Source organism: Leptonychotes weddellii, chromosome 7, assembly GCF_054177405.1.
Source record: "Leptonychotes weddellii isolate Sample4059 chromosome 7, ASM5417740v2, whole genome shotgun sequence".
Taxonomy (NCBI): Eukaryota; Metazoa; Chordata; class Mammalia; order Carnivora; family Phocidae; genus Leptonychotes; species Leptonychotes weddellii.
The window spans coordinates 115283190-115309876 of record NC_138375.1 but is presented as its reverse complement, the minus strand read 5'-3'; the positions used below and the strand labels follow the sequence as shown (position 1 = coordinate 115309876).

Genomic DNA, 26687 nt, shown 5'->3' with positions numbered 1-26687 from the left:
TGTAACCCTTAGATTTGGGGCCAACTTGACATAATGCAGCGCTGCCAAACTGCCGGCAGGTGAGTTGCTTGCACAGGGCGCTGGGGTCACTGTGACAGCTTTCAGTAGACAAAAGGCCTAGGCCCGAGAACAGTCCTAGGAAGGCAGGCTCCCCTCCAGCCTCTTGTGATTCCACAGTGGTACAGGGAAGAGGCGGGATTTCTGCGTTCCTTTCATGGCCTGGGCCAGTGGGAGAGTGCCCAGAGTGGGAGGGCCTCGTTCTCTTTCACGGTGTGGTGATGGGACCATTTGGTGTCCTTAAGCTCACACTGGTCAGAGTGTAGGCGACCAACAGCCAACTCTAGCAGTCAGGATCGGGGGTGGGGGCTGAGGGCAGGCACACCATTATTCTCCTGGCCTGCGTCATTTGTTTTTTCAACTTGGGCATCTTTCTTAAGCTATAGCAGAGGCTTTTCTGTATATCATACTCTCTCCTGTAGACGTAAATCCGCTGCCCTACTCCCCACCCAGCTGCAGCTTCCCACTGCCTGTCTGGGAACATGGGAGGAAGAAGACAGGCTCTGGAGCTGATGTTCTGTGTGCTGGAACCAGCTGTTCCATGGGGCTGGGGACAAGGACAGAGGCAAGGGCCTAAGTTGGGGTGACACCGGGAGAGGAAAATGTCCATGAATATAGGGGAGCCTCTTTTAAGCAAACCTGATAGTTCAAAATAAATAGCAAATCGGAGTAGTTGCTCGTGTTACCCAAAAAGTTGTGTGAACGTTTAAAATATGGTTGGTTTTAAAAAGCAAATTTGATTGACTCCATGTTTTGAGAGCATATGTATCAGAAAAGATACTCTTACAGTGGGTCAGGAGTCCATTGTAGGGCCCTGAGGAAAAACTGCCTTTGGACGTTTCTTCCCAAGCTCTGCTTTCCTGAGCCCCTCTTCAGGGGACAGATGACAGGCTGCCCAGCCCCTGCCCATGGGCCTTAGGTCTAGGCCCTCCGGCCCCCTTTGCCCTTTCTCAGAGAATCCAGGCAGTCAGCAGTTGTGCTGACAAGTTTTTAAGGCCAGTCGCTTAACCTCCCCAGACAGTGGGGAAAGCCCGCGCCAGGGTGTCCTCTACCCACGTGTGGGTGGCATGCCCATGTGGCTACCATGTTGGATGCCTCAAAGCGGGCAGACTCAAACCTTGCCAGGGGCAATGGACCAAATGACTACCTCACAGCCAGCTGCCAGGGGGCAGAGGGAAATTTTTTTCCCTAAAAGGGTGCTTCTTTTTGGTACGTGCCTTCTTGTGAACTGTTTTGGGAAGGGCGAATTAGGTCAAAGTTTATTTCATGGCTGATGTTTGTGAGGCATCTGATGTAGGCTTGTAGACTATTCCTGGCTTCGACCAGTAGCCACTCCTTGTTTCTGTTTTGTTTGCTCTGTTCTGCTCTGAGATTGGGGGTGGGGGTGGGGATGGAAGGACCAGTGAGCTCGTCCTGGGCCTGACTTTGAGGAAATTCTGGGATGAGTAAGGCATCACTCCCTAGGGAAACTCAGACTCTTGGATGGGTGAGACTGCCAGCCTGGCACAAATCTCAGAAAGGAGATGAGGCCCGGTTGCTCTTGTGGCCCCTTTTGTGGGCTCCACTCGGAGTCTATGGCCTGGAAGGCTGCTGAGCCTTTAGCCATTTAGATGAAATGTCCAGAACAAGCAAATCTATAGAGATGGAACATAGATGCGTAGTTGCCAGGGGCTGAGGGAAGACGGGAATGGGGAATGATTGCTAATGGGTTTGGGGTTTCTTTTTGGGGTGATGAATGTGTTCTGAAATTGGACAGTGGTGATGGGTACACAACCTTGTGAATATACTAAAGCCGCTGAATGGTATACTTTGAAACAGTGAATTTTATGATGTGCGAATTACATCTCAGTTGAAAAAAAATAAAAAGGCTGAGCCTTTTGGCTCTTGCAGGGACTTGCGACTGTTCCCCAGGCCTGATCTCCACAGCCGTCCCGGTGTATGTGCCTGCCCCAAGCTAGGGGCTCGGGCATCAGTTCCAGTGTGGGGGAGCCCAGTTGAGGCAGTGGACCCTTGCTTGGAGGCCACTGAGCTCACATTCCCGGGTTCCAAGGTCTGAGGTCAGATGAGGGCTGTGCTAACGAGCCCTGTGGGGAGCAGGAGGTGCAGATATGAGCAAGACTTGAGCAGAGGAAGGAAGTGCTGCTGACACACGGCCACCATGTCCAGGGAAGCTCTGCAGAGATGCACCCACCCAGCCCTCCATAGCCTCAGAGAGAGGGAGTGGCCGGGTCTTGCTGGAGACGGTTAGTGAGGGTTGATGACCAGCCCTGGTTGGAGTGAACCTTGTTAGGAGGGCTCTGGCACCAGGCTGGGCACCAGACAGATCACAACCAGCCTCTGCTTCTGGGAGTGCCTAGCTGAGTGGAGGAGACAGATGAACAGACTGGAACCAGGCCCTGGTAGGAGGAGTGCTGTCACAGAAGGTCCTGCTGGGGCGTCCTGGGTGGAGCTGGCCCCCACGTGGGCTGTGGGCTGTGCAGGAGGGTCTGCCGAGCAGCTTCCTGAAGATGCAGAGTCGGCCAGCTGATGAGCACAAAGAGTACCTGGGCTCCCCTCCAAACATGCCAGATCTCCCACTTCTCTACTTCAGTCTCCACCTAAAGCCCAGGCCACCACCATCCCTCACCCAGAAGACAGTAACGGCCACCTCCAGGCTCTCTGTGCCTCAACCTTGGCCCCCCTCTGAACCCCTGCCCTAACCCCCAATCTAGGCTCCACACACCAGCCCAGCATCAATCAGATGAAACCCCGCAGTGGCTTCCCATTGCTCTTGGAGTAAGGTCCAAACCACTCACCACAGCCCTAGTGCCTGGGTGGCCGGCCCTGCTGACAGGCCCTCCTTGTCTGCGCCGTACTCTTCCTCTCTTCCTAAATAGCAGCTACTGCAGTGTCTCCGTCTGTTTTACACCCATCCTATTCTTCTCCACCTCAGGACCTTTGCACTTGTTCCCTCAGTTTGGAATTCTCTTCCCCGGCTCTCCCAGAGCTGCCACCTTCTCATTCGTCATTCAGGGCTGAATTCAAATATCACTTCCCCAGAGACACCTCCTGTGAACATCCAAGTGGGACCCTCTGTCATTCCCCCAGGCCTCTGCTGCCCCACCCACCTTGGTTCTCCAGGCCGCAGTGGGTGGCCCTGCTTTACGATGCACTCGCTGTACTGAGACCAAAGGCGGCCCAACTGTCAAAAGTATCTCTCTACCTTAGTGTCCTCATTTGCACAATGGGAGTGGTGAGCCCTCCTCCCAGAGTTGGAGTGTGGACTGGAGGCAGCAGTGCCAGGGAGGTGCCCAGAAAGGTGCCAGTGTGTCCTGGGCTCGGGACGTTGGGGTTTGGCCACAATTGATCCCTTCTCCCTTGCTCTCCTGGCTCGTCTGGGACTAGTGGTGGCTCAGTGGTAGGCCCCACGTAGACTCCCATCTGGAAGGTTGTATCTCTACTTTGGGCGACAGGGGTCTGGGGGTCTGAACCCTGGGGGCTAGCTCCGGGACAGGGACACAGGTGTACAGGCCCTCCCCCCCTTTTTTTTAAAGCTTTATTTATTCTAAGAGAGAGAGAGCACTTACAAGTAAGCGAGCGGGGGAGGGGCAGAAGGAGAGGGAAAGAATCTCAAGCAGACTCCCTGCTGAGCGGGGAGCCCTATATGGGGCCTGATCCCAAGACCCCGAGATCACAACCTGAGCCGAAATCGGGAGTCAGACAGTCAAATGACTGGGTCCCCCCCAGGCGCCCTGTATACAGACCCCTTTCTTGCTACCGTACCTCACCTAGGGATTCTTAGGAGGGGAAGTACAGTTCTTGGAGCCAGGATGGAAGCCCCGCTACTCTCTCCATCCTGAGATCCTCTCCTACAATGCTCAAAGATTCATCTTCAAAGATTCATCTGAAAGAAGACCCCCTTCCCAGCCACGTAGAAGCCCTTTGTGGAAGATGTTCGGGGCTGAAGCTCTTTTGTAAGAAAAATAAGGAAAAGACCCATTTGGTCACCAGCTGCCAAACCATTTTCAGACCTTTGCTCACATGGTCATGCATGTGTGCACCCTGTCCTGTCTTGCCCCAGTTCTTCCCCTGGCGTGTGGTGCATGTTTGCTCCCGCAGATGGTGCCCACATATAGCATTTTTATTTGTTATCCCTCAGGCAGGTTCTAGTTTGTTCACAGCTTGCCTTCCTTACCAGTGGGAATGATGCTGTGTACGAATCACTCTTTTTTTTTTTTTTTTAAGATTTTATTTATTTATTTGACAGAGAGACACAGCGAGAGAGGGAACACAAGCAGGGGGAGTGGGAGAGGGACAAGCAGGCTTCTCGCGGAGCAGGGAGCCCGATGTGGGGCTCGATCCCAGGACCCTGGGATCATGACCTGAGCCGAAGGCAGACGCTTAATGACTGAGCCACCCAGGCGCCCCCAAATCACTCTTTAGTTTCCTTTTTGATTATTTTCTTGGAGCAATACGCGTAAGAATTATGGGGTCAAAAGGCAGGAAAAATCAGGCATGCCTGGCTGGCTCAATGGGTAGAGCCTGTGACTCTTGATCTTGGGATCGTGCATTTGAGCCCCAAACTGGGGGTAGGGATTACATAAAAAAAATAAAATGTTAAAAATAAAATGGTAGGAAGAATTACAGCCTTTTGCTTCCTTCTGGCCCCAGTTTGCTATGGGGTTCCTTGCAGTGTTGAAGCATGCAAACTCCCAACATGGAGTTTCTTTTCTGTTGTTCATTTAATAGGTTCATGGTGGGAAATGGGACTTAAAAGTTATTATGACTTGCCTTCCTTCCTGACTTGGAAGGCTGTGTGGTATTGGCTGTGGTATTTGGAAAATCTGCAGCCCCCAAGGTGCGACTTGATTTTCGGGGTCCCATCTTGCTGCCTTTCAGGGCCAGGAGAGCACTACAAAGGAGGCTCCTCCTGCAGGCTGCCACCGCACCCCGTCCGCAGGGGCTGTAGTTACAGGGTCCTTGCCCACTCCTCTAGCTCAGTGGGCTGGAGGGGCTGACAGAGCCCTGGGTTGGTCACCAAGGCTTGGGTAGTCTTCACCCAGTCATACTAGGGTTTCACCGAGCCGGCTTCCATAGCTCTGTCCACCTCCCGAGGTGCTCCGAGACTCAGGTGTGAGTGGAGCTGAAGAGGGCTGGGCTTGGTGGTGACCTCCCCGAGGCGGCTAGCAGCCCATGGCCTCCTGGGTCTCCTGAGACCACAGCCCACCCCTTGCCCCTGCAGCAAAGGGGGTTTAGCTGAGCTGTGAGCATGGGCTCCGAGGGATCCTGGTTTCAATTCAAATGACTGCTGAGGTCGGGCTGGATGAGGGTGGGTCCAGCCGTAGGGAGGGGCGGGGGTGTCGCGGCCTCCCTATGAGCTCCTTGGGGGCCTGTGGTCCTGAAGCCATACAGTCACGCTCCCTCACGCCTTGTGACTGGCTGCTTCCTGCCGCGTGTACAAACAAGACTCGGGTGGAGGAAACAGGTGTTTTATCAGGTCTCAGGGCCCCCCTTCCCCAACAGTACAGTGTACAGATCTTTGGGTAACCACCCTCCTCCACCAGTGGGGACAGGAAGGCCAGGTCAGGGAAGGGACCTATCCAAGGCCCCTTAGAGGCACGGAAAGGGAGGGCATTGTCTGGAAGACCCACCCTCAAATACTGTATCTGCCACTCCTTGGCTGAGAGGCCCTGCGTGAGTTCTTTAACCGCTGGAAGCCTGAGTTTCCTCATCAAGAAACAAGGAGAAGGAGGGTTCCTGGGGCATGGAAGGAGGCAGCGTGTGTGGGGTCCCTGGTATGCGGCCAGTGCTGTGAGTGCAAGCACTGGGGAGTGGGTTGCTAACAACGGGGTGAAGAGCTCCTGCAAAGGGTGCTGTGCCAGGTTGGAGGGGGGCTCCTGAAGCTGAGCTGGGACACAGCCCCCACACCTGCTCTTCCTCCCCTCAGCAGCCAGCTCCCCTGCGGCGCCATGGAGCGCAGCTGTCCAGCCTGCCCCGGGACAGAGTGGCTGCTGTATCTGGAACCCTGGTTCCAGGCCCCTGTTGGCATTTCCGAGCCCCTGCATGCTTGGCCTTGGCTCAGCACAGAGGGGCGGTAGCCTCTACCCTCCAGAGCTCAGTCCTCTTGAGGCAAAGAATCTCTCCTGGGGGCTCACACTTAACTTCGAGGTTCTGCCCAAGTTGGATGAAGGGCAGCGAGGAAGGAGAGGCCGGCTGCGGGGGGGCAGCCAGAAGAGTTTCCTGAGAGGGCCAGCTGGAACCCTGCGCAGATGATGTGGGAGAACGCTCTGGGGGCGGGGCAGTTTGAGCAGAGAAGAACAGAAATGAGTATGTTGTTGGTCATTGGAAGGGCAGCCCGAAGCCCAGCGTCGGTGAGGAGCACGAGGTGAGGCTGGAGAAGAGCCAGCAGGGAGGGCCCAGCATGTGAACTTGATATGCAGGCATCACTGGTCCCAGAGCCTGGGAGTGGCTGGCGGGCACACGCAGTGTGTTGGCAGCACGAAGGGCCAAGTGGTGACCGTCGCAGATGGTTTGAGTTGGCTATGGAGGGAGAGGCGGACAGCAGCTGGGGCAGGGTGGACGCTGCGAGGCCCCAAGCTGGTAGGAGGAGTGCGAGCAGGGCCAAGGGAAGGGGTGGGCTTTGGGCAGGGGCGACCCAGTGTGCTGGCACATGCAGGGCAACAGAGCTTCGGAGGTGGACGTTTGCATTTTCATGTTATTGCATTTGACTCTCAGTCTCTCTCTCGGGTCATGAGTCCAGGGTCTTGTCCTCCTGGTGACTGAGAGGAACTGAACCCCAGAGGTCAGGTCCCTCAGCCCGTTGGTGATTTAGCCAGGGCATAGAGAGCACCTTTTCTCAGCATTGTCTTTAGCAGGACTCAAGTCTGGGGAAGGTCTCTGAGAACCCAGGACATTGGTAGCTTCTTCCCTCAGGCAGTTGGGTGCCTCCGCTTACAGATCCATGATGCTTGGGTTTTGGTCCTGGGCACCACCGCCCTCCCTTGAAAAGATGTGGCCTTAGCATGCACAGTCTCTCAGGTGGGTCCTGGGTGGGTCTGTCCTGGTCATAGGGTTTGGCCTGTTCTGGTCCTGCTAGAACCTTGGGCTCCCCTTGGTGCAGTCCCCTCGTGTGGGGAGGGATGGTCCCTGCTGGATAGGGGCTGTGGCCTGGGCTAGGGCCAGGATGGGCGTGAGTCTGGCCCTCTCCCGTGGGGTGGGGGCTGCCCATGTAGCTTGTCCCATGGAGACTGACTGCCTGGGCTTTGCCAGCAGACATGGCTTTGGAGCCCAGAGGAAGACCGGTGACCGAGCTTTCGGGCACAGCCGACTCTGCAGCCAGAGCTCCCTGGAGGTCAGAGGAAGCAGACGTTCTGCCAAATAAGCTTCCCCTACCCCTCCCACGAAAACGGCCAATTGTTTCTCTCTCCAGGACAGGAAAGTTGTTGGGGCCCCACACGGATTGGCAGGACATGGCCCACCCCAGGCATAGTGGGCTTTGGGGATTGGCAGTTAGGGCTGCCCCTCCCCACCATGTGTGGGCTGGCCTAGCCAGGGTGGCATGTGTCCCCCTCCCAGAAAGCCCAGTTTGCCCATGAGGGCAGGGAGCTGTGATGGGGAAGGAAGCCAGAGCACAGGGCCACCTTCTCTCCTGGCTGTGTGATCTCGAGTAAATCTGTTAACCTCTCTAGGTCTCCATTTCCTTCTCTAAATTGGGAGTGGGGATCCCTGGCCAGGAAGGATTTCTGGGGTGCAGGTAAGTGTGGGCTTGCAGGTGAGCGCCTCGGGGCGCTTGCTGCGCCTTGCCAGGACTGCTCCAGGCCACCCTCCCCCTCATCAGGCAAGAAGATGGGAGGGGGCAGGAGGGACAGGTGCTGGGAGGCCAGGCTGAGGGCATTCTGACTAACTCTGACCTGGCTTTCGTGGTAGAGGCCTAGCCTCCCGCTCTGCTGGGCCGCCATCTGAAACGCATTACCGACGCTTTGTAAACTCCACATCATTCGGCCACATGAAAGCCTAGGATCTAAAAATAGCCACTCCCAGAGGACGCCCCGCATTGGTGGGGCTCAGCTGACCTCTGCACGCACACCCACCAGCAGCCACCTCCCTCGACAGGGAGCCCCTGCTGGCGGGGCTACACCCGCCCGCCCTCCCCGTGTGCGCAGCCCCTGCCTGGGGCCACTCCATCTGGGCACAGATCTCATCCAGCTGGTCAAAGCTTCGGGCCCCAAGGCTTTACCCAGGGCAGAATGTCTGGAGGAAGCAGGAGGGAGGCAGCTGGGGCTGTGCCGGTGGCCCCAGGACCCCTTTCCCAGCCCCATACATGCCTGGAATGTCTGTGGGACACTCATTGGGAAGCTGGTGGCACCATCTTACAGATGAGGACCCTGGGGCCCTGTGGAGGGGGAGCACTGGCCACTGCCAGGTGCTGGACAGGAGGGCCACTGGCTGATGTGCTGGCTCGAGAAGGGTGGGGGCCGGCCCCAGCAGGGAGGCAGGGCAGCTGCAGATCTCCAGGCTGCTGGGGTTGACTCTTTGCCCTGCTTTCTGTGGGTTCGCTCTCTCTCTGGTCTCTGTGACCCAACTGCAAACCACTCTTTTCCCTAAAAATAAACATGCTTATGGGATTGGGGGAAGCTTTGTAGCTATCAAAGGAAATAATAGGGTGTTTAAGAAAATTACATTGCATTTTAAATAACCAGCATGAAAGTCATTAAGTTTGAAGTTTCATTCAAATCAGATGGCTCTGTGGCTGGCCCAGTGGCCAGGCGGGCAGAGGGTGGGTGGGCCCTCAGGGATGCTGAGAGACAGCCTGCAGAGAGCTTCATGGTGGCAGCAGTGAGGTCCCTGCTGGGTACAGCCGGGGCCCGGGCGGGGCGGCTGCTCTGTGCGTGCCGGGCTCCGGCAGCCGCCCCACAGCGCGCCGGCTGGCTGGACGCAGTGTGCAGGCGGGAGCCGCCCAGCTGTGGTGGGCAGCCCCATGGGTGGGGCTTGGGGGTGACCATAGTCCGCAGGGTGCAGGGACAGGCGAAGCTGCGATTGCCAAGGCCACAGGGGTTGATGGCCGTGTGGAGGCGGGGTTCCGGGGATGGTGGTTTGGGTCCAAAAGGGCTGGAGAAGACCTCCGGGGCCCGGGCCACATCTGTCCTCTCCCTGCTGGCCTCTCAGTCCCTGCAGAGGGCACGGTGCAGTGCAGGCGCTCAGCAAACCGTAGCTGAGGGAGTGACAGCAGCTTTAGTGGTGTGTGTGTCGAGAACTTCCCAAGTGCTGGCCCGTGCCCGGTATCTAAGTCCCAGTACCGAGACCCTTACAGGAAGCTGAGAAAGTGGTGACTGTTACTGCTCTCATTTCACAGATGGGGAAGCTGAGGCTCAGAGAGGTGAAGGACACGCCAGGACCTGGAAGAGTCAGGGCTTGGACTTAGGTCTCTTCTACCCCAAGGTCCGTGCTCCTCGGTGCTCTGCCGCTTTTCTCTCAAATGTGGGAGATAGGGGCACCACAAGCCTCAATGCTGGGTGGTACCCCCACTCCTCTCGGGCTCGTGAGCTGGGTCCAGCTGGGTTCTCTGGCCCCAAGGACACACTTGGCCCTCAGTGCCCCTCCTGGGCATGACCTCACGGCTCTGGGCCTGGGTCAGGGCGGGATACTTTCCTCCCTGGACATCTGACAAGTCAGCGTTGTTAGAGCCACAAGGGTTGTGTTTCATGGTTGGAAGCAGGAGCCCAAGGTTTCCAGAATGAATGTTGCCCAGGAAAGTATTTCCAAATAACATTTAAGATCGGTCAGGTCTGATGCCTGATGAAAGTGTGCAGGATGTAACTTAAAAACTGTTTGTTCTTGGACCCTTTGCTTTTTGTGGCTCCGGTCCTGGCTTAGCTTGGTGCTCCGGGTTGGGCCTCTCTGGAGTAGGTGCCTTCCTCCATGTGATGTGGGGTTGGGCTGGAGGTTGTCCTAGGCTCTGAGGCACTGGGAATGGCCTGACTAAGGATGCTGAGGTGTCCCTGGGCATGGGTATGTCCTGTCTGTTAGTGTGGCCTCCCGCCCCACCATGGGCACATCCTGCTGGGGCATTTCAGGAGCAATTTTGTCTTGTACCCCCAGCTCTGGTCACTGAAGGCCAGTCAGGAGCTCGGCAGTCTGGCCTGATAGCAATCAGGCAGGAGTCCAAAGGAAATCAAGGGCCAGTGGACCCAGCCTGGCACAAAGTCTGGCTTTCCTGAAAAGCCTGGGATGTGCTTGCTTTTGTCTTTTTTCTTTCTTTTATTTTGTTCTTCATTAATTTAATCCCAACATCAACCCCATGAGATAGGACCGTTATACAGATGAGGAGCCCAAGGCTTGGGGAGACCTGCACCTTCCAAGTGCTGGAGGAGTGATTTGAACCCAGGCTTCTGTGTTTCCTGCTCTTACCACCATGTTTCTTTGCCTCTTAGACAAACATACCTATCTACTCCTTCTTAGGGGGGAAAAAAAAAAACGGGTTTTATAGCCCTAGCTGGGTCCCCTTGGCTCCCTCTACCCCCTCCCTCTGCACTCCTCACCCCCCCCCCCAGGAGTTTGGTATTTCCCCCTCTCCCATGTATTTTTACACTGTTACACCTTGGTGAGTATCTGTAAGAGCTGTCTGGTGTGGTTTTCGGAACCCCCTAACTCAACCTCATTGGGGGCTCCGTCTTCCGAGGGCCCCTGTGGCAGCCCTGCCCTGCTCCGTCTGTGGACGCTGGGCCTGAAGGGCTTGCTGAGAGCCGAGAAGCCTGCAGCAGCTCCTTTCGGCTCCGTGCCTTGTTTCCCTTGGCATGAACTGCTGGGCTCCGTCCAGGCAGGGCCCCAAGGGTGGCAGGAGCTACAAGGATGAGACCCAGGGGAGCTTCCTGACCACGGCCCCGGGCAGGGCTGTCCTCCTGGGTCCGGTGCAGACAGCTGACCAGAAACCCCAGTCAGACTTTGCTCCTCAGGAGCTGGCTCACACTAATCGGGGCAGAAACGCAGTGCTGAGATCTCCGGGTCTCCTCCCCCGCCTTCCCTGGAGGTGCCATTAGCCCCCCGCCTTTCAAGGCGCTGCCTGGGCTCTCTGGGCTCTCCCTCGTAGGCAGCATGCTTGCCCTTCTAGACCGGCCCGGTGAGAGCTGCTGCTGTTGCCAGCAGCAGCCCTTAGTTCTCGTCCCATGTGGAGGGGTGAGCACAGGCCAGACCCTGTGGGAGGGATGACCTCCCGGGTTTCCTTTAGTCACTGATGACTGAGAAACTGAGTCAGTTCCTGTGAGGACAGGGTGAAGGCACCCTTCACGTAGGGCTAGGTGGGGGTCAGAGGCCTCGTCAGTGAGTGCCCGAAAGCTTCTCCGCACGGTGTTAGCAGCAGCGTCCGAGATCCCGGGTCCCCGGTGGGCGGGAGGTCTGGGTGGGGAGACGCCGAGTGAGGGAAGGGGAACCTGGGAACCCCTGGCTTCCCATGTGTGGTCTCCATGCTGGCCCCGCTCCCAGCTGGTCTGTGAGGTCTGCCCCTGAGTGGTGACGATCTCTGGCCAGGAACCCCACAGGGCTGGCTTCCAATCCGCATCTGTCGCTACTTGCCGTGAGACCTTGGGCAAGTTGTTGAGCCTCTCTGGGCTTCGCTTTCCCTGTCCGCACGCGTCGTAAAGTGACGAGGGAAGACTGGTCGGATGCTGGCGGGGGTGGAGCTCTGCTGGGCGCTGGCTGTGGGCGCTGGCTGGTCCTAGCCGGGGCTGCCGTCTCTGACTCTGCATCCCTGCTCTTTCCTTCCTGCCTTTCCTACAGAGCCTGTTGGCTTTACTCCCAGGGGAACAAAATCTCTGAATTTCCCCAGGTCCCCCTCTGCAGAGCCGTGCTCTCCCTCCTGCCAAAGGTGGGCTGAGCTCCGAGGTTGTGCTGGCCTGCTCGGCCCCGTGGCGGGCTCCCGAACGGCCAGGCACGGGAGAGGAGCAGGCCGAGGGGCTGCCTGGGCGGGAGGGCGGGGCCGCTGCACAGTCCCTACACCGTGTGTCGGCAGTCAATCACGAGCAGCTCAGCTGCAGCAGCTCCCGGAAGCTTCTATTTTCCTCTAAAAACATCCTGTCCCGAGGGGCGTTCACCTCAAAGAGGAGGAAGGAAAACACAAGTAAACGAATGCACAGAAACCACTGGAGGCTGTGGGCCAGGCCACTCGGCTCAGTGAGGTTCAGCTAGCTCGGAGGGTGCCTCGGGGCCAGGCTGGGTCTAGAGCAGGCCTGTGGTTTGCCAAGGCCTCATGCACAGACTCTGGTCCTCACCTCTGCCGTGGCAGGGCCCTGTTATCTGATGTTGAGGCCAGGCAGCTGGTAGACTGGCCACATGCACCTGGCAGGGCTCTGCGCAACCACGGCAACAGTACCCTGCTGGCAGGTGGGACCAAAGCCTCCCGGTCCCCAAGGGTGTGGCCCAGCCATCCCCCAGTCCTCCAGCTCGGCCAGCCACATAGCCACGGCTCTGTGCTCTGCGGTGGGTGTCTGGCACAAGGCGTCCGGCATGCTGTGGGCGGGGAGCTTTCGGGCTGTCCTCCAGAGAGCACCATGTCCTGGGCAGCAGGGCCCCGAGTGGGGGCTGGGGATAAAATGGCATGAGCCCTGCCAGGGTCCGTCTGCAGAGGTAGGGTCTACCGGGACCCACAAATCAAGGCCCAGCTGGTATGCAGGCAAGTCCCATTTGGAAGGTCTGGCGGGCTTGCTTGCTTCTCGGAAACTGACCCTCAGTGTCCCAGGCCTTGGGGGAGCTTCCCACTGGGCAACTGGCCAGATCCCTTGGCACTCAAGCAACCACTGGTGACAGTGGGTCCCAGCTCCAGACACGGGTCTGGGGGAGCTGTGGGACTACCTGGTGGGCCCTAGAGGTGAGAGAGGAGCCAGGAGGAACTGATCAAGGCCAGAGTGGATGCTCGGGGCCAGGCCCTGGATGGAGCATGGCTCTTGGCAGGGCGGGGAAGAGAAGAGAGAAGTGGAGGGGACTTCTGAGCATGGCCAATGTGTGGGGTCTTGCAGGGGAGCTGGGCCAAGGAGCTGAGGCCCACCCTATACTCATGCACCCCGAGCCGTGTGCCCTCACATGGGCCCAGGTATCTGTCCACAGGAAGATGCACTTCTTCTAATGAGCACAAAGGCTCCATATGAACTAGCAGCAGCCCTGGCTTCAACTCTCTGGTTATCCTGATTGCCGAAGTATTGCAGGCAGGAAGAGATGGGAGGGTGGGCAGGAGGAGGCGTGGGGTCTCAGATGTCAGGCAGGAGATCCCTGACTCCAAGCAGTGGCCCCAACTCTTTCTGGCCTCCCGAGTACTGCTGTGACCTTGTGCCCAGCTCCGGCCTGGGTGCTCTGTCCAGCGCTGCCACATCCTCCCTAAACACTGGCTCGTGCTGGGACCCTCCCCACCCCCCCACCCCCCGCTAGAGACCCAGCCTTGAGGGCCCAGCTTTAACTGAGGTAACAAACAGTGCAGGGTACAATCTCCGATCTCGGGGAAGCAGTGAAGACAGACCAGTGAACAGACACCTTGGCACAGTAGGGTCAGTGCTGCGGTCGGGGGACCATAGCAGGGGACCCCTGCTCACACGGGGAGGGGAGGAAGGGCTTCCAGGGGGAAGTCTCATTTATGATGAGGCCTGCGAGATGGATGGACATTGGCCGAGCCGAGTCGGGGTAGAGTTCTCCTGGCAGGGCCGAGCAGCCCCCTGTGGCTGGAGAGGAGAGGAGGGGAGACGGTGTGGCCGTCTGGCATCACCAAAGACCCCGAGAGCCCATCAAGGGGCCCCAGCATGGACCTGAGAGAGGACTTGGCTGCATGGCTAACAGGAGATCTTCTCAACCTCAGAGCCTCACACGTCTCACCTGTAAAATGGGAAGAATGCCTTTCTTGAATGGGTAGTCACATGTGGCACCCACATACTCACTGCCCCTCTGTGCACCCCCATAAGAGAACGGTAACTGCACCAGCGGCCCCCCCTGCCCTGGAAGGAACACGAGGCTCGAGGTGGGGATCCGCCACTCCTGTGGGCTCATCCCCATGGGCGTCTCTCCAGCTCCGGCCCAGGAGCATAGGGAAGAAGGGGCGCTGAAGTCCGCTCCACGGCGGAGCGGATGAGGGGGTGGGGCGTGCAGAGGTTCTGGGGCACCAGGGATTCTGGAGGCCTTTCCTTCCGCAAGTCTTAGTGGACATGCCAAGGACAGAACCCGGACAGGCGGAGATGACTAACAAGCCGGCTCTGCCCTCCGGAGCCCCAGGCCGACCTCTGCACCCGCTGGGCACTTCTGCCTGCGAGGCTGGGGGACTGCAGCCAGGTCATGGTGCTTTCCAAGGAAGTGACCCTTAGACTGAGGTCTGAATGAGAAGGGGCGAGGTGTGCAGAGAGCAGGAGGAAACGTGGGAAACGATGAGGGGATGGAGGAGGGGGTGGGCAGAGGCACCAAGGCAGAGAAGAGCTAGACACCTGGGCGGGCGAGGGGCAGGCCTGCGTGGCCGTGCCAGGATGAGTGGGGTGCCCATGCGCCGAGGCCTTGGCAGGTCCAGCTCCCGCCATCAGGGGGGCTCTCGGTGCCCCCTGGCAGGCAGGCCGGCAGGCAGGTGGTGTGGCCTGAACCCCAATCCCCGCGGCACTGGAGCCCACCGAAGCATTGTTGGGGTCGGGGAAGCAGTGGCTCGGATAACTGAACCAGCATCTGGAGAAGGAAACCGGGTGGGCTGCGGCCCCCTCCCCTGCGCCCCCGCATCCGTGCGCGACAACCGCAGGCCTCTGCCACCTCCTGTGGGATCTCGGGCCTGCTGCACAGCCTCTGCGTGCCTCAGTTTCCTCTTCTGTCGGAGGGAGAGAATATTTATGCATGTTGTTGGGGAGCATAGGAGTTACCCTCCGGAGGGCACTCAGAACCCTGCCTCACACATGGTAGCCACCCGCTGACTGTTAGGAAATGCTTTTCTCTCAGCCTGAAACATTTGTTTGGCCTGGCACCCAGGCGCTCAGTGATATGAGCTGACGGACGGGGTCCGCCGCTGGTGATCAACGGAGGATCTGGGGGGGAAGCGGGGGGGCACGTCTCCTGGCACAGCTCCCCCCCCAGCCACAGGGAGGCCGGCCTGGGAGGGCCTGGGTGGGCCTCACGCACTCCCCACCCCCACGCGTGAGGCCAGAGGAAGCGGCAACTTTCTTCGCTGGGAAAGTGTTGTGGGGCTCAAGCGTGTGGGGGTTTTCAGAGTCAACCGTCAGAGGCGAGGGAGTTTTCTCTGCCGGCGGTGGCAAGGGCTCTCAGGGTGCACACGGCCTGTGAGCAGACCGCTGCGGTCTGCAGGGAAAATGCCGACGGTGTTCAGTTTTCACCTGAGCCTGCAGGAAGTAGGGGGGCGAGGGGGTGCGGGAGGGCAGCCCAGCCAGGCCCCAGCTCAACCTCCGAGCAGAGGAGACCTGCCCCCGGAGTCCCTGATTTCCACCTCCTCCCGTCCCGCCCTGCCTTTGGATCCCCCTCCTGGCTCCAGGCTCCTCAGTGAGAGGAGCGATGCTGGGGCAGCACAGTGAGGAATTTCCAGCCATGGGCTAGTGAACGTGTCCCAGAAAAGTGGGGACCACCTTCGGGACAGTGGATTTTGAGTCGGAGGGGTGCCGAGCAGTAAAAGCCACGCACCAGCAGGAAGGATGACTTCTGTCGAGACTGTGGCGGACCCGGCCTGCCAGCCCCAGGGTCTCCGAGCCCTGGACCTGTCGTGTAGTGCTGCGTTCTGGTGTGTGTGTGTGCATGCGTGCGTGCGTGCAGGTGTGAGATGGGGGCATGCAGGCAGAGGCAGATAATGGGCCGGGGAGCGTCCTGACCAAGGAGTATGGACTGCTGTTGAGTCTTTTGTGTAGTCATTCCACCCTGTTGTGAACACTTACTGGGAGCGCAGCTCTGTGCTTGGCACTCTGCCTTCAGGTAAGACAGGTGAGGCTGTGCGTCGAGATACTCAGGGCCTGGTGGGGATGGCCGGCCCAGGCCTGCCCCCTTCCCGTGGAGGCTGGGCGGTCAGTTTCAGAAGGAGGAGAGGGGGGAGCTCCGGTCACGGGGCTCCCCATACACATGCCAGGCCCCAGGCAACCCCACCTTGTTGTCTGGGCGCCCTGGCCCTGGGACAGCCTTGTGCTGAGGCCGTGGAGCGGGACGTTCCACTGGCTGAGGGGGGCGTGGGGCACTGGGCCCTATGCCAGACGGTTCCCCCTGGCTACCAGCGCAGACACGGAGGGGGCTGGGGAGTGAGGCTGAGGGGCAGCCTGCATCACCGTGGGAAGGACTGGCCAGGCCCTCAGTGCCCTGCCCCGGAGCCCTGGCCACCCCAAGGCCTCCAGCGAATGGCAGGCTCTTTGCTCCACCCTTGCCCACCTGGCACCTCTCCTGTGGTTTTGCTGCAGACTCCTGTTTAATTAGAGGCTTTTCCCGAATTCCCAGGGAAGGCTGGTGGACAGGAAGAGCCCTCTGACCCATTGGGCAACACCTCCTACCTCCCATCCCCTCAATACCCGTTCCACACATGCATCCCAGGCCACAGGCTGTAGGCTGAGCCGGATTCGGGGTTTTCCTAGGCCTGGCTGTGCCGCACCGTGAGGCTTAGCCAGCCTGGCCTAGGACAGTCAGCTCTGGTCCTCCATCAGGTGAGAGGCCTCTCTGTGGTTTCCTGACCAAAGCTAGCCCTCCCCAGGCACGGGGCTTTGCTGAGAAATGTGCCGTGGGGCCACCCTCTCCCTCCCTCGGAGCAGACCTGCCCTACCCCCTTCCAGGGCAGAGTGGAACTCTGAGACTGTCTTCCTGAAGCTGGCACCTTGGACCCCAGGCTCTGGTCCTAAGACTTCCTTCCAGGGGTCCCACTCCACCAGCCAGGCTTACAGTTCTGGGGGCCCAAGAGCCAGAGTCAGGGCTTAGATGGCAAGGCCTTCTCGGAAGCAGGAGCTTACACTCAAAAGCCCCCAGGCCGGAGGGACCTGTGGAGGGTTTCCATTCTGGGCCAGGGCTCCAGGCGTTTGTGCCCTTAGGTGGCAAATGGTGGAATGCCTTCCACCAGAGTCCCAGGTTCTTGAGGGAATGGGCCCTGAGGCTGTGGCCCTGTCTGTCACAAGGCCTGGGCAGGGCTGATGATGTCTGGCTACCACTCTCTTGGGGACCTATCAGGGTAAAAAGGCCCCAGAGGCTTTCAGGAAGCTTCCCAGGCCCTCGGCTGCTGCTCCCCCAAATTCTAAGATAAGGCAGAATTTTTTGTATCTGTGATCAGTGAGGTAATCAGGGCTGCTTTTCTCATCGTCATTATTCAAGGGGCAAACTGGCCCAGGATCCTGTACTGAAAAGGTTAATATAAATGTCAGGGAGCCTAAGCACCCTTGCCCACTTTAGCTCGTGGCACACCTGAAAGTGATCACTAGAGCAGCTGGAGGAGGAAGCTGGAGGCTGAAGCACACGTGGAAATGCTGGGCGTGAGCAGGGAAGAGCGGGAGGGAGTGCGGCCTGACCACACAGTGCTTTGGAGGTTTTCTCAGGGCACGGGCGGCTCTGGGCAGGAGAGCTGTGATCTGATTTACATGGTTGCTGGATGGAGGACTGGTGGAGGGACAGGAGGCCACTGGAGGCGTCCGGGTGACAGGTGACTGACAGACCGGAGGCGGGATGTGGAGAGTCAAGGACTACTCCAGGGTATCTGAGCAACTGGAAGGAGGGAGTGGCCATTAACTGAGGAAGACGGAGAACAGCATGTGGGGCAGAAAACCAGAGGCTCTGCTTTGGACGTACTGAGTTTGGGGAGCATTTCAGACTTCTGAGCAGACGTGGTGAGTAGGCGTTTGGGGAGTGGAGTTCCCTCGAGCAAGTAGGGGCTGAGATGGGAATGTCAGTCATCAGATGAAGACATGGAAAGCTGTGACCCTGGATGAGAGCACTCTGGGAATGAGGGGAGATGGAAAGCCGCGGGCCCATCTTGGGTCAGGTCAGGAAGGTGGGCAGGCAGGAAGCAGGCCGACAGAGAGCGGCCCGTGAGCTTGGAGGCAAATCAGGTTTGTGTGGCATTCTGGAAGCCAAGCCAAGAAACTGTTTCAGGGAGGAGGGAGAAATGAGTTGTGTCCAGTCCTGCCGAGAGGTCAGGTAAAAGGAAGACTGAGCACTGAGTTCAGCAGTGTGGCAGTCGCTGGGGACCTTGACAGGAGCCATCTGGTGAAGCGATGGCGCAAGGGACGGCTAGGCTGAAAGGCGGCACGGGGACTAAGAACAGGAGCCCAGGATGGGGATGGCGCAGCTGCGTTTCGCAACGAAGGGGAACCAGACACGAGCTGGTGGCTGAGGGAGGATTCACAGCGGGGAGGACTGGCAGCCCGTGGGTACCCTAGCGGGAACGCTGCTGGCCTCGCAGCCTGCTGGGCACAGTGCCTGGCGTGCGGCAGGCGCGCAGTCATGAAGGGTTCCACAGGTGTCCTCACCCCGTGGCTGCCCCAGCCCCTTCCTGTCCCGCCAGCCCTTGCCGGCAAGCCTGAGGAGCCTCCGTTCTGCCCCCGTGCCCACACGCGCTCCGGCTCTGTCACAGTCGTGTCCGGGTCCTGAGTGTGGCACGGACCCCCCAGCTGGCTCAGAGAGCCTTGCCTTAGAACAGCAACGGGAAAGTCACCGCACCCACGGCCTGGAGACGCCATGGCCCCGTCCTCAGCCTCAACCTCAGGGGCTGCGGTTGCCAGTGGGCTGCCACGTGGGTCTTCCATCCTCAGGCAGATGGCCTCGGGCAAATTCAGACCACAACTGGCCCGTGTGAGGCCAGCACCTCAGGGCCAGGGAAGGACTGTGAGGAGCATCTCCTTTGTGCACGCGAGGGGCTCCCTGCGTGTCCCTTCGTCATGCGCAACACCTGAGGAATCGAGCTCTTGGGTACTGTGTGCCTTTGCCCGTAAGGGCAACCCTGTGACCCTCTCCGCTTGACAAGATACTGTAGTCCGTTCTTGAAGGCCACACACGTTCGAACCAGGGTCTGCACGGGGCCAGCCGACGACTCCTCAAGTTCACAGGGGAGAGCCCTCTGTGGGCTGCCCCAGGACGCCGAGAGAGGGCTCTAGTTAGAGGTGCTCACGAGGGGGCTGTGCTGCTGCTGGGACTCCCCCCCGTCTGCCTGAGGACAGAAGGATGAACGGCCAGGGGACTGCAGAGGTGGCACCCCGAGGGAAGGGTGCCGCGGCCAGGAGCCCCGCCTCGAGCTCCCCTGGAGGCAGGAGTGTGGGGGACAGGGCAGCCAGGGCTGCTGCCGGGGGGCGGGGGGTGAGTCTGTGTCCACCTGGAAGCCTCACACCTTGGCTGAGTTGCAGCGCATACCTGGCCTTCCGTCTCGCCTCACTGGACCCCAAACAGCCAATCCCAAGGGGACCTGTGCCAGGCCTCCTCACCGTGAGCTACCTGAGCTTCCCCGGACCTGGTCATGAAGGGATCACGAACTCCATTACACAAGAGCGGGAACTGAAGCCCAGAGAGGTTAGGGAGTCTGGCTGAATTCACCCAGGGGGAAATTGCACCCTGGGAAGGAGCCCAGGCCAAAACCTCTCACTACTGTCCTGCTCCAAAGATGTCCTGCTGCTTCTGTGCCGTGAGTCGGAAGTCACTTATCTGTGCTGAACTTTCCAAGTGAAGCTGAGCCTCAGTGGTAGATGATGTTTCCAGGATCCCGGCTTGTGCAGGGGTGCGCTGGGGATATGCAGAGCTGTGCCTTGGCCCCGAGCAGCACCTCCCTGTGGCTGGGTCGCATGGGGAGCCCCCTTCCCAGCATGAGTCATCTCGTGACAGATCCATGTGACTAGTGTGAAAAGTAAGAGTCCTGTGTTGCTGAGGAAACGGGAAGTGTGGGGGCTGGATGGGCTGGCCCTGGAGGGAGCCTGGCCCCACCTAGCCCACCTGCTCTGAGTTAAAGGGCGGATGGGAGCCTTCCCTGTCCCCACAAATCCTGTGAAGCCTGAGGTGGAATAGTGGGTCAGACTCCAAACCCTGAGTCTGGGGGCTGGAGGAAGAGGAAAGAAAACTCCAGGCTGTCCTGGGGTAAGCCAGGTCTTGAGACCATTACCTGATGTCTGGGGCTGGAGGCCGTGAGCAGCCCCCCAGACAAGCCACAGGGCCTCAGAGAAACCAGGGGACGAGGGGTGGGGCGAGGGGGGAGTGTCTCAGACCCAGAGGCAGAAAGAATTTCCTGGACAGGGGAGATGTGCCTCTGGGATTGAGTGTGTAGAAACCAAGAGGCTCTCTAGGTGGTAGGGCTGCTTGAGCAAAGCGTGGGAGGCTGTGGGCAGGGCCACTGGACATAGGATGGCTTGAGTGGTGCCCCCTCCCTGAGGCCTGTGGTTTTAACCACCCCCACTTTCCTTTGACATTTGGGCTACCCGCACAGCTAAAAGAGGCTCTGTCTATATGTATGCCCCCAGCCCTGGGCCTTCCTCCTTTGGGTCTCCCCACATTCACACCACCCCCCTCATTTTTCAGCACAACAAGGCCAGTCAGCCAGCCCACAGCGTCCCACAACTCTCTCCTCTCTATGAACATTTCAGCAGCCCCCACCCTACACCTGCACCAGCCGACATCAGCCAGAAACAAGGTACGGATCTGGGAAGGGGAGGGGCCTGGCAGCCCCAGAGTCTGGGGGCCAAGTCCCTAGCTTCTGAGTCCAGGGGCTCGGCCCTTTTTACAACTGGAAAACTTGGGGCTGGGCAAACTCAAAGCCCAAAGAAAACACCAGAAAGGCGGATGGGGAGCCTGAGGGCAGGTGGTGCCAGATCAGACTCGGAAGGCTTCAGGTTGAGGTAGGAGCCTAATCCCGAGGGGCCTCCCAATGCCAGGATGTGGGAGCAGGCATCTGTGTAAAGCTGAGGACAATAAAACTTGTACCCTTTCCCTCCCCCCAGTGAGAAAATGGAAAGTGGTGGTTGTGATGGCTGATTCACCTCAGCCTCAGGGAAAGTCATTCTGAAATCAGCCACTGTCGGCTGTGGGAAATGTGCTGACTCAACCCTGGGGAGGCAGAGGGGTGGGTGGAACCCAGGCTGCCCAGGCCAAGGGGGCCTGCGTCCTGCACACAAAGCCAGGCCAGAGCCCCCAGCCGAGAGGCCCCAGGTGAAGACCAGCAGTGGACCAGGGCACGGCGAGGCCTGGCCTGCCCACCCCTCAGTGGCTCCACCTCTCCCTGGCCAGCCAGTGTCCTTAAGGCTGGTCATCCAGCCTCTCTGCCCTGGAAATGGGGCCCTGTCCTCACACTGGCATAGTCCTGAACAAACCGGTATGTCTGGTCCTCCAGCAGACGGAGGGAGGGTCTTAGAGGCCCCACAGGAGGCTCTAGGGTGCAGTCCCAGGTCAGGCTAGCTCACTCACTCGGCCCCTCTCCCCTGTAGGAGTTCACAGGCCTCTGCAGACCCCTGACCTCTCTGGCTTCTACTCTCTGACCTCAGGCAGCATGGGACAACTCCCCCACACTGTGAGCTGGTGAGTGTGGGCCCGGTGGGAAGGGGGCGCCTTGCGCCGGTGGGACCCATACTTGCCGTGTCCTTTTCCTCCTCCACCCTGCTCTGCCAGCACTCTGCTGCCAGCCCTGTGTCAGAACTGGGGGCCGTCCAGCAGCTCTGTCCATTCCCCAGGTGGCCCACTGCACTCCCCTTGACTCCTGGTCTCAGTCCTGCCACACGTGAACTCGGCCTCCATGTCTGGGAGCCTCGAGTGGCATGGGGGTGGGGGGCACGGCGAGCTGCCCAGGTTATAAGAGTAGGTAAGGAAGGAAAGGGAGACCTGCCTGGACAGGGAGGGGACAACATGAATGGCCACGAGACAGGCTTTTGCCTCTCAGCCACGTGGTGGGCAAGGGGCTACTTCCTACTCCCGTCAGTGCCTCCTGCCGACTGGTCCGTTGGCTGAGCTCCCTGAGGAGCAGAGTTCTCCTGTGCCCCTTCTGGCGCCAAGCCCAAGCCCAAGCCCCTGGCCAGCTGCTGAGAGAGCCTTAGAGTCTGTGAAGACTGCACCAGCCCAAGCCAGCCTGAACCTTAAGTCAGCAGGCCCGACTGTGGGCCACAGGGCCCGTCTTCCTCCGGAGCCGGGCGTTGGCAGGCTGGTTGGCCCTCTGCTCGTGACCCACAGTGTGATGTGGACAGGTCTGCAGCGTCTCTGGGCTGGGGCAGTCGCCCAACAGCAGGAAAGCATGGTTTCCCAGGAAGAAAGGGAAGGCCAGAGGCCCACCCTGAGACCTGCCTGCCCTTTTCCACGTGCTCTTTATCGGTGTTCAGCTCACTCCGTTTCCTGATTCTCCTCGGACACTGCCCCACTCTGAATACCAATCAGGACTCCGCCTAGGAACGCCCCCAGGACTGGAGCTGGCCAGGCGGGGTTCTGGACACCAGAGCGGCACTGCTGACGCGGGCCGACCCTCAGGTCCCTGCCCTCTCTGGGCCCAATCTGCCAGAGGCCCGACAGCGACAGGGCCGTGTTAGTGCTTTCAGTGGGGATTGTAAGAGCCCAGAGGGCTGCCGCATCCAGCTTGGGATTTCAAGGGCTTTCAGGAGAAAAGGTCATTTAGCCAAGCAGGGCCTGAAGGCAGGCCAGGAATCGAAAGGGGGCAAAATAATCCAGGCGTTTTAACAGTGGATGCAGAAGCCCTAAGGCAGATGTCAACCCCATATTGACCAAGAAATAAGGCTGGAGGTGAGCTGGGGTGGGGGGGGGGGCTTCCTAAGCTGGGTCCTAGGAGGATGCTGCCATTTCTGTCCCTTAAGCGCCAGGACCAGTCTGTGGAGCAAAGAGCAGCACGGCGTGCCCCCTGGTGGCAGATGCCAAGTACACATGCTGGAGAGTCCTACAGAGGCTGATCCCCTGCACCTGGTGGGGAGGTCCTGCCCCACATCTGGCCAGTAGCCAGACTGCTAACAGCTGTCTCTCCCAACCACAGGCCCAGCCCTCCTCTCTACCCCTTGTCCCCTTCCTGCGGATATAGACAGCACTTCCCTGCCCCCACTGCAGCCCCTGGCGCCCCCTACCCCAGGTGAGTCCCGAACCCTGCAGCCAGGCTCCTGCTTCCTGTTGCCCAGGCTTCAGTGCCCACACGAGGCCATGCCCAGGCCAGTGCTTGCCCTGTGCTAGTTGTCTGTCCAGCCGTCCGTCCGTCCTTCTGCAGCCCCCTGCTGCGCTGTGCCTGAGAATGAAGCCAGTGGGAGAGCAAGAGGCCTGAGGCTGGGCCATACCATGCAGCCAAGCGCCCTGGAGCAGTCAGGGACAGTGCACGCATGTGTGTGCTCGTGCTCCTGCCTCTGTGCGTGCGTGAGCCCGCCCAAGTGCACGTGTGCGTGCACTCACCCCTTTGTGCCTCCCTGTTGAACGGCGGGTCAGGCACGCCCTCCTGGGCGTGAGCTCTGCCCGCGCCGAGGCACCACCTTTTCCATGTGTCTCCAACCTCGGGCCCTTACGGTGGTTTCCCCAGAAGAGCAGAAAAGCGAAGTGACAGGTGTTTGTGTGTCCCTCCACTTCACTCACCCCCTCAGTGACGGAGCCAAGCCAGGGATGGAACAAGAACTCAGCAGACATGTCCAGCCCTGCTGGAGTTCACAGCCCAGGGCGGGAGGTACGGACAGAGCACGAACAGAGCCATGGGCAGGGAGAACTTCACAAAGAGTCACATGTCCTGAGTGAAGCGGCCAAGGGGAACAGCACTGGTCGGGGATGGCTGGAGGTGTGAAGTGATGGAAAACGGGAAAGGATGGGGCGGATAGTGTCAGCGGGGCAGGTCCCATGGAGGATCCTGGGTTTTATTCGGGGGGCTGTGAGGGAATTTCAGCAGGGTGGCCAAGAGCACTCGGGCGCTTACAAAGGTCACTCTGGGTGTTGTGTGGAGAGAGGCCTGGAGGGTTCAAGCAGGAGAGGAAGGAGACTCACAGGGCAGCCACAGGCTCAGGAGGCTGAGCTGGTTTAGCATAAGGTAAGGGGACAGGTTGCAAAGCTATTTAGGACTCACTTCATAGCCACCTGAATGACACGTATGTGGGTTTGTGCAGTGTGTCTGTGTGATGTGTTGGGAGCAGGTGTTTGTGTGTAGCTGTGTGCTTGTGTGCAAGCCCGTGGGGGTGGCGTGTGCCCCTGTCCTCGTGTACTGTGCAGGAGCCGCCAGGTGTCCAAGGTCTGGCCCATACATTCCTGGCTCAGTGTTAACTCTCCTTCTGCCTTTAGGTTCACCCACCCGCCCCTGATGCTAGGCTCTGGTGTGCCTGGTCACCCCGCGGCCATCCCGCACCCGGCCATCGTACCTCCCTCAGCGAAGCAGGAGCTGCAGCCGTATGACCGCAGCCTGTGAGTGAGAAGGCACCCAATGTGGAGGGGGCAGACCTCAGGGTCCCATCTGTTCATCAGCCAGACACAGTCCTCCCACCAGGCTCTACACCTGCCACCTAGAAGCTCCAGGGGCTGCCAGGGGCGACCTCTGGCTGAGCCATCTTGTGGTTCTCGCCACTGACTGACCAGTGTTTTGTTCGGGGTTTTTTTGTTAGTTTTTGTTTTGTTTTTTACGTAAGCAATCTCTTCACCCAATGTGGGGCTCGAACTCACGACCCCGACATCAAGAGTCATAGATTCCTCCAAGCGAGCCAGCCAGCACTCCGCCCCCACCTCCCCCAACCAGTGTTTTTTGATCCTTAGAAGGAGGAGGGGACGGATGGGGTGGGGAACAGAGATTTGGTTTGAGCCAACAGGGGAGGGGCTGAGGAGTCCTTAAACATGTTTCTCTTAGCTGCAGTATTCCTGCAAGGAAGAGTTACGTAGCTCTGATCATCCATTTTGGAGAAGCTGGGAAAGATACCATTTACAAAACCTTCGTTTCCATGCACTTACACACACACTGGACACACACTAGAAAAAGGCAGTCGCGTTAGGTGGACACTGGGGGGCTCCTGAGTGATCTGGACATATACCCCTCAGGAAGACTCAGGCAGAATCCAAGGTGGAGAAGGAGGCCAAGAAGCCAACCATCAAGAAGCCCCTCAACGCCTTCATGCTATACATGAAGGAGATGAGAGCCAAGGTCATCGCAGAGTGCACACTCAAGGAGAGCGCTGCCATCAACCAGATCCTAGGCCGAAGGGTGAGGCCACGGGCAGGTGGGCTGGCGGGAGTGGGCCCTGACCACCTTCACCCTGGTGCTGCCTTGTTGATTCCTTAGTGCACCCCACCTACCCCTTCTTCCCCACTGCAGTGGCACGCGCTGTCTCGGGAAGAGCAAGCCAAGTATTATGAGCTGGCCCGAAAGGAGAGGCAGCTGCACATGCAGCTCTATCCAGGCTGGTCAGCGCGGGACAATTATGTGAGTGGCCAGTGACACACAGTAGGGACGGGGAGGGGAACCTTCAAGATGCCATGCCCCAGGCCATAGTCTCCACAGGGAAAGCCAGACCACTGTCCTGAAGGCAGAGACAAGGAGGGCAGGTGGTGGAGTGCAAGGGCCCAAGGCCTCACATGGCTAGTCTGAAGAGAGCTAAGCAAGGGAAGCTGCCCCTTGAAGGCAGGCCCATGTCCTCTTTTCCACCTGGGATGCACTCCCCTGACAGGGCTGTTGCCTGGTATTTGGCCATATAGGCAGAAGGGGAGTAAGGGGCCTTGTAAGTCATCGCCTCCACTCAGAAGGGAGACCCGCATGGGAAAGGGAGGAGCCGCCTCTAACTGCCCCATGGTATCCTGGCAAAAACTGCCATTAAGAAACGCCAGGCCTGTGGGGAGGAGGGAACTGTGTACCCAGAATCTCAGCAACAGCCAGACTAGGCTGCAGGTCTCCCAACCACACACTCACTGGAATGATCAAGGGACCACTTCCCAGATCTGAGCAGAATCCCTCCCTCTGTTCCCTGCAGGGGAAGAAGAAAAGGCGGTCACGGGAAAAGCACCAGGAATCCAACACAGGTGAGGCCTCCTCTCAGCAGTGGAGACTGCTCTCCAAGCCTGCATTTCATGAGCACCCTGCTCTGGCCCAGAGGGAGAGGCAGAATTCTCAGCCACAGACTTTCAGGCCTTGGGCCCTCTGAAAACAAGGCCCACTTCTCACAAGTCAAATCCCCACGTGAGGAACAACTACACGAAGTCCCTTTAACAGTGTAACACTGGTGTGTTGACCCACTGCACCCTCCCACCTCTGCCAGCCCTGCTCCCAGCTAGCCTCTGCCAGAGAAACCGAGCCTGTGGTTCTGCTGAGATGGGCATGCGGGCTGTGGGGACGGAGGTGCAGCTGTGCCTAGGCCCTGAAGTCACACAGCCGGCTGGTTGGTGCCCGGCCATTTCTCGGTCACCCCCCCCCCAATCCCTGTTTATTTAGGCAGTGCAAAGTGCTCTGTATGGAGGACCCAAGGAAGCCATACTCTGCTTCAAGTCTCCCTCCTGTGGGTGAATTCTTGCCCCGAGTCTGGTAATTCAGACTCCACATCCATGACTATCTCAACTGTGCTGCCCCCACACAGGGGAGCTCGAGGCTAGGACTGAGGCGGGGTAGAATCCTCGCCCTTTTCTGAAGCTGAAGTGTGGGCTTTGCTGTGCATCTGCTTTAAGCTACAGCATGAGGGGGTTATGGGTTAGGTAGATTGAGCATTGGCAAAAAGGAAGAAAAACTGGATGACGTGGGCAGGGAGATGTGGGGGGTGGGCAGCCCTGAGGCAGTA

The 26687-nt window shown here is 59.0% G+C and overlaps 1 protein-coding gene across 1 annotated transcript in view; it reads left to right on the top strand.

Annotated features, from left to right (window-relative positions):
* Positions 1 to 26687, top strand: part of TCF7 (transcription factor 7) — a 32422-nt gene that overhangs the window by 2465 nt on the left and 3270 nt on the right. Inside the window, 6 exon segments of the mRNA XM_081827058.1 lie at positions 20506 to 20617; positions 21408 to 21498; positions 24220 to 24339; positions 24964 to 25126; positions 25238 to 25345; positions 25890 to 25938. Coding sequence (XP_081683184.1) covers positions 20506 to 20617; positions 21408 to 21498; positions 24220 to 24339; positions 24964 to 25126; positions 25238 to 25345; positions 25890 to 25938 — 643 coding nt within the window.